This window comes from Athene cunicularia (genome assembly GCF_003259725.1).
Source record: "Athene cunicularia isolate RWA chromosome 4 unlocalized genomic scaffold, athCun1 chr4_part1, whole genome shotgun sequence".
In the NCBI taxonomy this organism is placed as follows: domain Eukaryota; kingdom Metazoa; phylum Chordata; class Aves; order Strigiformes; family Strigidae; genus Athene; species Athene cunicularia.
Window position 1 is genome coordinate 23,517,586 of NW_020799098.1, and position 8,968 is coordinate 23,526,553.

General features: G+C 35.5%; 1 protein-coding gene across 1 annotated transcript in view; it reads right to left on the minus strand.

The window, feature by feature from the left end:
• ARAP2 (ArfGAP with RhoGAP domain, ankyrin repeat and PH domain 2) overlaps positions 1–8,968 on the minus strand; it is a 131,250-nt gene that overhangs the window by 102,814 nt on the left and 19,468 nt on the right. The window contains exons 7-8 of the mRNA XM_026847313.1: positions 4,085–4,205; positions 1,063–1,244 (exon numbers count right to left, since the gene is read on the minus strand). Coding sequence (XP_026703114.1) covers positions 1,063–1,244; positions 4,085–4,205 — 303 coding nt within the window. The remainder of the gene's footprint in view (positions 1–1,062; positions 1,245–4,084; positions 4,206–8,968) is intronic.

Sequence of the window (8,968 nt, forward strand, 5' to 3'; positions counted from 1 at the left end):
AGGAAGGAAGGAAGGAAGGAAGGAAGGAAGGAAGGAAGGAAGGAAGGAAGGAAGGATGGAAGGAAGGAAGGAAGGAAGGAAGGACGGAAGGAAGTCTTTTTAAGTCTCAAATTTGCTGCCATACCCTGGGAAAGAATAGCAGGATCTAGCGTTGGACATTACATGGCCCTTCAAGCCTACCTAAATAATTTCACACTTTAAAGGATAACAGGAGAGGAAGTAAGATCATCTCCAAAATGTCAAGTGTCTTACTGAAAGACCATCCACATTTGAAACAGGAGTTTGCCTGTACACAAATTTGAGAGAAAATGAGAACAAGGCAAGCATGTAACAACACCTCCCCCATATGCTCTCCCAAGTTCCAGCTACTTGTCGGTCACTGATTTCTGCACACAGAAACAATACATTCCATTTAATGTCCTGCAATAGATTTTTCTTCCACTAGTTCACAGTCATTCATTAAACCAAATTACCCCCATTTATCCCCTACTTACAGCATCTGAAAGAGTTCCACAGCTAACTACTTTATATCATAATGATAGACCTACTTCAATGTTTTTTTAATACTGGATTTGTTTAACTTATTACAATGCACAACAGAAACCAGCCAGTCTAGGTTCTTAAAAACACAAACGTTGGTTTTGAACATTTAGCTGAAGTATCACTTAAATACCACAATCTATTTCCGTATAACAGACTTTCCAGAGCACTGTATTATAGGACAGTGAAACCAGTGCACAAAATAAGCCTTCTGATTTAATAGAGTGCTTATGGCACACATTTTAAAAGTGAATTAATCCCAGCCCTACCACTAACTTGTTGTGACACTTAGGGCTTTCCACTTCACCTCACTATATATTAGTATTTTCCATTGTACAATAGACATAATGACACTTCACCTGCTTTTGAAGCCTCGTGAGAACTGCAGCAATAGAGTACTACATAAAAAGATATATGCATTTATATTGAAATGCATCTATTCAGAAAGACCATCAATTTCCAACTCACTAGTTAAAACATCTTTATTAGCATTCATTCACAAAAAGCATATGAAAAATTTACCTGCTCATTTTTGCAGATCCACACGGTATTCCCCTGAAGTAGAATAAAGATTTTGGCTTTGTATCCTTTCAGCTCAAGATACCCACTTTTCTCAGGGGCAACAGAAGTTCGAGACTGAGAGTTATTATCAGACTGCAATTTCAAGGCACTGAGCATTGTATTAACCCAGTCGTTCCTTTCCTCTAAACAAGAAAAAAAATAGACATGGTTAAGCAGCAACTCCGTTCTACTCTACACACTGGTTTTCCTGTTCCTACTATGCTATGCTGGTGGACGGTATAGCTATACCACATCACAGAGAACATCCAACTTGAAGAGGAGGTGTAAATAAATACAATATAAGTGGAGATCTTAAGAAAGTCAGCCATTCAATTAACTCCCAACTATCAACACACAAACTGAAAGTTAAACAAACTGATGATTAAGATTTTTTAAATCATGACTACTAGATCTAAGATGCTTAATTCCAGATAGCTTAAAGACTGTAGTGGTAGACAGGTGTCATTCTGGAAGCCAAAACAATGGGCAAGAACTACAGAAGTTTTGTAAGCAAAATCAGGGAGCCTCAGTATCATCTGTCACTAAAAAGGAAAGCCATCACCAATGATATTCTGTGCTTGGTCATGCTTTTAAGCAAAAACATTTGGCAATTTACAATGTAGTCCATTAAGGTGTAGTGGTTAAGTTTGATATTGTCAAGGGTACTGAGTAATCAAGAAAACGCAAGTTTGAATATCTTTGCATGCATTATTAATTTAACAACTTACAAATACATGAACACAAGTAGGTGAAGTAATAAAGTTCCACTCAGTCTCATTCACTATGTTCAGGTATTTCACCAGACTAAGATCAATATACTTTAATGCTGAATACTCTGAATGAATTAGACTTCTCCCATGAGATTGGAACATCATGAATATTTCAACTCTTTGCTCTGAAAGATTCAGGTCATAAAATATAAGGGGGGGTGGGGGGAGGGGAGCACGGAAGGAAATGCCTAACATATATAACACCGTATATATAAAGTTGACACCATCAGTGCTGAACACTGCAAAGGACACTGTTAAAACAGTATCATGCTTACTTCATAAGTGTCACGTGCAACAAGAAGGAACAAATACACGAATTTAAGCATCAGAAAACAGTTTGAAGAAGAGGAAGATAGCAGCCTGACAGACTAGCGCAGGGAAGGTGATCCAAGTGCTCCTCTTTCATATACACTCTTTTAAAGTACTTTGAAAAGATCACTGGAATATTTCAGTACAGTTGAGGGCATTGAATTACTCTAGAAGATTTTCTTTTTAATGGCATTTCACTCCAATTAAAGAAAACCTCGCTGCATCTGAGCAGATTCTGCTCTAATTCATTGCTATCCCTTAACGACTTAATTTTTTGTCCCTAAACTTTCCAAAGCATTATAGAGTTTCTCCCTCTAGATATTTAAATAAATGCAAAAATAGTGGGGGTTTTGATATAAAAAAAAAAAAAAAAAAAAAAAAACAACCCCCCCCCCAAAAAAAAAAAACACACAAAAAACAGAGCACTGTAAGGAAACAAAACAAGCACTATGATCCAATGATTGCAGGCCAACATTGGTACCAATGGGCTCAGGTCAATTTGTCATAGTATGCTTTTAATCTGATACTGCAGCAGAAAGAAAGGAAAGTTAATAAATAAGGTCCACAGGACAAAATATGTATAAAAGCCTCTATTTCAAAATCTCTGAAAAAAAGTTAAGTACCCTTTGAATAGTCCCAGAACATTTCCCAACCACAAAACCACAGAAGGAACATCATCAAGTAACAGTCTGCACACATAACAGAAAGCAAGCAAGGGTTATTTACATAGTTTACTATGTATATATCATCCAGCTCAGGGTACAGTAAGGACCAAATTAGTTTCTAAACTTAAGTGAACAGATTTACCGACAGGCCACTATGTCCAAAGATGTTTATATACTAACTAAAAATACAATTTCATGTATAACAAGTGGTTGCTCTGAATGTATTGTATAAGTCATATAAGTTGTTAACATTTTTATAGTATTCAAAAGCAATGGTCCATAAAGCAAATTACGGCCCTATAAAATGTACTGCACTAAGATGGTTACATTCCAATTTATTAAAAAAAGTTTAAAAAGGAATTTGGAAGAGAAAGGCAAAATCATAAAAACAGACATACTTTTTAACTCAGCTAAGAGCCTAAAAATGTCTGAAATTATTTGAGCCAAACCTGATAAGAAGGATTTGTTCACTGATGCTGCACTCTGGTTACAGCCTACAGCGAATGTTTACAACCAAGCTATAACCCATAAAAACAGTATTTGATAATGGAAATGCTGAGAGACCCTTAGCTATAATGGGTCTGGCATGTACTGCTGTAAATATATATTGCATATCTTTTTTTTCTAGGTATTCCATTTTATTTGATTGTTTCCATAAATAAGTCATACATGCACTGATATTGATTTCACATATTACAGCTGTAGATTGACAAAGCATTAAATTAGAAGGCATATTAACTTCCCTACGACAATTTACATTTGTATTCTCTATCAATACATGGCTGAAAATACCGTATAAGGCAGTAAATACACACAGAAAAGAACAGATTTCCTTTTATCACAGCATCACATTCAAGCCATCAACTTCATTGTTACTCTTTGTCAATTTTATACCAAGTGGTGACTCGGAGCAGATGGCTGAGAGTACACAGGCCATAAGAGCTACTAGTGAGACCTGAGGAATGTCCAAACAAATTGATCTTTTGGAAGGATGGGGGATGAGGCAGAAGAGTTGGAAAAGAGCATTCTCATTTTGATATTTTTAGAAGCCATTCCCCAAAAATTTCAGATGTTCTCACAAAGCTTACAGTTATGTCCAGTTTCACTTTATGAGCCCCAAACAGCTGGATTCCAGAAATATTTCTGGTAATGTAACAAGATATATTTCACAAACATAATTTAACAGCAGTGACTACATGTCTTTTTGTCAATCACTTCATCAATATATGTTATACTTACCTTCCTTATCCACACGGAAGACGAAAGTCCTATGGGATGTGACAACTTCAAATTTATTCTCCCCATGAACTCTTACTGTTGATATAGCAGAGAGCAGTATTATTCCCTTTGAGAACACTTCCTATAATAAAAATGCAATAGAAATAGTTACTAACTCTCATGGAACATTAAATGTCTCTCAGGTAATGCTATTTGCCATGACGTTTCAGAAGTTCACATACACAGGTTTTGCTCCTAAAAGTTCATGATACTATTAATAAAACTGCATCAATATCTAAACCACTTCACTACCTACACATCACTGACTTCACTGTTCTGGGTCCATCTGTAAAATCCCATGGCGAGATAGAATGCATATATTTGAGATACCATTTCATAAGTTGTCTTATGGCACTAATATTGCAAGATACGGGGGGGAGTAATAGAGCGACTTGGTGGATACCTGGCATTTAGCCAAGGTCAAAAAAACACAATCACGCTCTCCTAAATTTACAATTTTATACCAAAGTAAATTACATTGACTATCTTACAGAACCATAATTAAAAAAATATGTAATTGTTATACTTGTAGAATAGAATCAGACAAGGGAAAAAAAACTGTGCCTTCTCCAGGGAAAAAATTACAAATAATTTTTCTGTTCCTTTCCCACTACTTCAATGAGTAGCCAGTAAGAAAAGTAAATTCACTGATTTTATCCCTGATCTTGAAATCAAAGAGGGTGACCACTCTCTGGAAAAATCCATTGCCCTGTCATTACTGACAAGAATCCTCTAGCTTTGATCAGGTATGTACTTTTCTGCTACATGAGTCAGAAGAACAATGACTCAAAAACATCATTTGGCATCAGAGCAAATTTTCCCAAAATTTGCTGATTTTGAACTATGAATTGGAACAGCTGAACACAAAAGCAAGATAGGAAAAAGGAATTGCTATAAGTACTTTATCCAAGTATCTTGTCTTTTAACCTAATTAACCAAAATATTTGGGGGTCGCAGTGGAAAGGAAAGGTCAAGCAGACATAAATACTTCTGCACCATTCCTGGATTACGGAGTTAATGCTGCTGCTCCTGTCCCCACTATGCTTTGATCAACTGGTTTTCTACACTAAGACAATTCAGATATGCTACTAAGATTTATGATCCAGATGCAATAACAGTCCAAGAGTCAGCTCCCCAAAAGGATTTGTATTGCAGTAACTTTCCTCCTAAAGTATAAATTATTATCATAGACTTTATACAAGGACTTAAGGAACCACTGTGAATGCTAAGCATGAAGGATACACAGGATCATTTTTTTGTTTACTAAGTTTAATACACCTGATTTTTACCAAATTCACACTCATGTTTCACTTCCATGTAATAATATACGTCAGTGAATGCAGTTTAGCACATAAATAGAAACATCGACATACAACTAAAGTGAATGTGTTACTATAATTACAGACAACTACTCTGTCACTCAGAATAATCTTAGTATTGCACATCTATTTTCATTGTCAGAAGAGAGATTTTAACGTATTCATTAATAAGGTTGGATATTATGTTAACTAGCACTCCTTCACAATGGCAAAGCAAACATTACATATTTGATTTCTAAAGGTGTTCAGATATAATTATATTATGGTGTTTGCAGGCATCTACTGGATGTATTTGGTACTGTAAGACAATAATTCAGACTGCTGGAAGTCACAGCTATTTTATTTTATTTGCTTAAAATAAAAAGTCAGTCTCCTTTTAAGCTGAGCATAGTTTTGGTTTTGCTATTTAAAAAATAATCCTTTGTTCTCCAAGGCATACATATTTCCAAATACAGTTTAAACCATAATAATTTCTCAATCTTTCTGCTGCTGCAGCTTCTGTCTCATATGCAAGAAATAATGTCTACTGTTAAAAAGCTCTTGTTGATCAAGATACAATTTCTCTCTTTGAAATACTCCAAACAAGAAATTAAGGAAATTATTTAATATAGAAAATAAAACCAAACACAGCCAAGAACCTCACAGTCTTCTGTTACTGAGAGGTGTACATGAGTTTTAAGGCTGCTAAAAATTTTCCAACAGAATAATTTTCTAGTGGGGAAACAAAAAGTTTTTTTGCTGTCAACTTCTCTGATGAAAACTTATTTTCAAATACAGCTCAGTGTCACTCCTTGATAGTTCTATTTCACAGTTGGGCTAAAAGATCCTGGAAAACACCATTTTTGCACTGCTTTGGCTTTCCTTCCACAACACATTAAATATGACCTGTTTCAAGAATGGCAATGATTCACCTGTTTTGCAGTGAATTTTGTGTTTTGTTATGTTTGCATGCAACATAAAGAAAATATTTAAGTTCTCCACATTAAAAGGCAAGGTTTTTTCCTAAATCAGTAATATACTTGTCCAGGGCTCTAAGATGTTTTTAAATAAAAACTTTCAACATAAAAAGCTTTACTTTACAGCTTTTCACTTTACTGTAAAGTACATGTTAGAGCACTGCAGTTCTTCTGCCAAAAATACAAAGAATTTTGAAAGAAAAACTGTGTATATTGTGTAGCTGAGAAGAATTCTCAAATTATACCTTCCTCTCTTCAGTTTGCTCTCACTTCAGTTAACCACATTCCGTTAAGACAAAACCACACGGGATGTTGCTGTGACCACATCAATTTGCTCAGGACCACGAACATAGAAGGAATGAGCAGCAACCCAGATTTGAACAAAAACTATCTGCTGTTTATACTAAATGAAATATTTTTTTCATATATTTAGATGAAAGGTAAAGAACAGATCTCTATTGATTAGAAGCTGACATACAACTAGATCAAGGTTAGAGAAAATTAAGGTTTCAGTCATTCAGAAGTGTTCAGATGGGTTAAGTACACATTTTTAGGAATACTACCCTCTGTGTCTTCCCTATCTATCCTCCACTTCTTTCATTCTTCATTAGCCATGTAGCACACTTGCCCTTCTTGAGAACCTTACTTCTCTCAAGTTCCTAATGTGAATGACAAATAGAGCTATTTAATATTGGTCATGTTTCTGGATAAACTGAACAGTTTCATTTCACTGAGTCTACCCTTCTCTGCTTGTAATAATCAGAAAAATACTCAAGTATGGATTTCCTTTTGAGAACTACTATTAATTGATATGGGAAACCAAAAGTGTAACAATTCCTTTATAACATGCTTGTCTGTGTAGGAAGATCCTTGGACGAACACATTAGAATAGACAGAACTTGCTATTAAGATCAGAAGTGAAAACAACTTCCCTGTTTAAATAGATAAAGATATATAAATAGCTAGCTACGTAGCTAGAAGGAGGGACCCACTGCCTTGCAATGAACTATACCTGTTTTTTGCCAGAACCAGCTCCTGAGCTGCATGCAGTCTCCATGAGTCTGCAAATAGTTGCTTATGATGTCAAGGTAACAAGACCCAAACAGCAGCAGGAACATATTAGTATCCATGTACCAGGCAATATGAATACTCGGTGTGGGAATAGTGATCCAGCAGAGACCACTGTATAAAAACTCATGTTCCCCAGTGATACCACTGCTCTCCCAACACAATCCCACTGTGCCCTGAGAACCACTGGTAGACAACTATGTTTTCCTCTTATCTCTGCAAGACAGTTCAAGAGTTCCACCAAATCCTCAGTTCCCAGAATTTGCTTCAGGCCTCACAGTTGTCGGACGTACTTAGCATATTTGACTCATCAAGTTAACAAATCAGCCACCCAGATTTGGTCAAACTGTATACACACACAGATCAACCAGCATGTCTTTCAATCATAGGAGTGAGGTTTTGTACTCAGATTCCAGGAAAAGTGAGACAAAGAAGCTTCAGAGCAAGCCTTTTGCAAGCTTCTGATAGTCTAACCAATCACAGAGACCTTTTAAATAGAGAATAAATAGTTGGTAGCCTTATATGCATCATGTGACACATTAAATACTCCCCTGAGAAGAAGGGAAGATTTCTGGAATCTCCTATGAAAGGCAAATGTATAACAAGTACTAGACTAACTGACCTCCAAGTAACTTTTTTAGTGACCTTCAAAAAAAATTAAAAATCCCCAGTGCAGATACAAGATTTAAAATTCTGTATTAGCATTTCTTTCCCTAATTATGCTACAGACAGTGTTAAGCAAATCCCAGCGCTGTGTTTTTCAAGTCTTTCTTAATGACTAACTCTGCTTTTCTGCTTCTCTGAAGCCCTAGGATGAATAACACAAAGGGGTAACATTTTTTGTCACTGCAATCCAAATGTTATTCTATTCTTCCCTTTATCTACAAAATTGTCTTCTACTGCGAGTGAAGCAAAATAAGCAAGTAAAAACAGATTGTTTTGTGGTCCTTATCAGTAGGCATAAAGATCAGTGTAAATAACTTTTTGACTTTTTGTTTTTAATTTCTCTGGCCCGTCAGGAAATAAACAGTCTTTTCTTACTTCAGTTCTAGACCCCACATTATCTGCTAAAATAGAGCTAAGAGTGTGCATGTTATAAAGCATCTATAGGACTCTTACTGAATACCACCACCCAGCATACTGCTCAGGAACTTTTAACTGAAATTGTATTTTGTTCCTAATTTAATATTCATCTTCAACAGGAAATGCTTTCTAGCATTTCAAATAATGAACATGAATAGAACCTCAGCTCCACTGAACACACATATTATACAATCATCTATTACCTTTTAGTTTAAGAAGTTCTTCATTTCTTCCAAGAGGAGAAATTAACTAATCACAGAGCAAAATAAAAATAATTTTGTAATGCTCTAAATTGTATTAAATAAAAATAAAAAAAAAAAGGCGGCAATTTTTCAAAAAAGTCATGTTTAAAGACAGGTCGTCCCCGTCCCCGTCACACACCCCCCCCCCAAAAAAAAAAAAAAAAAAAAAAAAAAAAA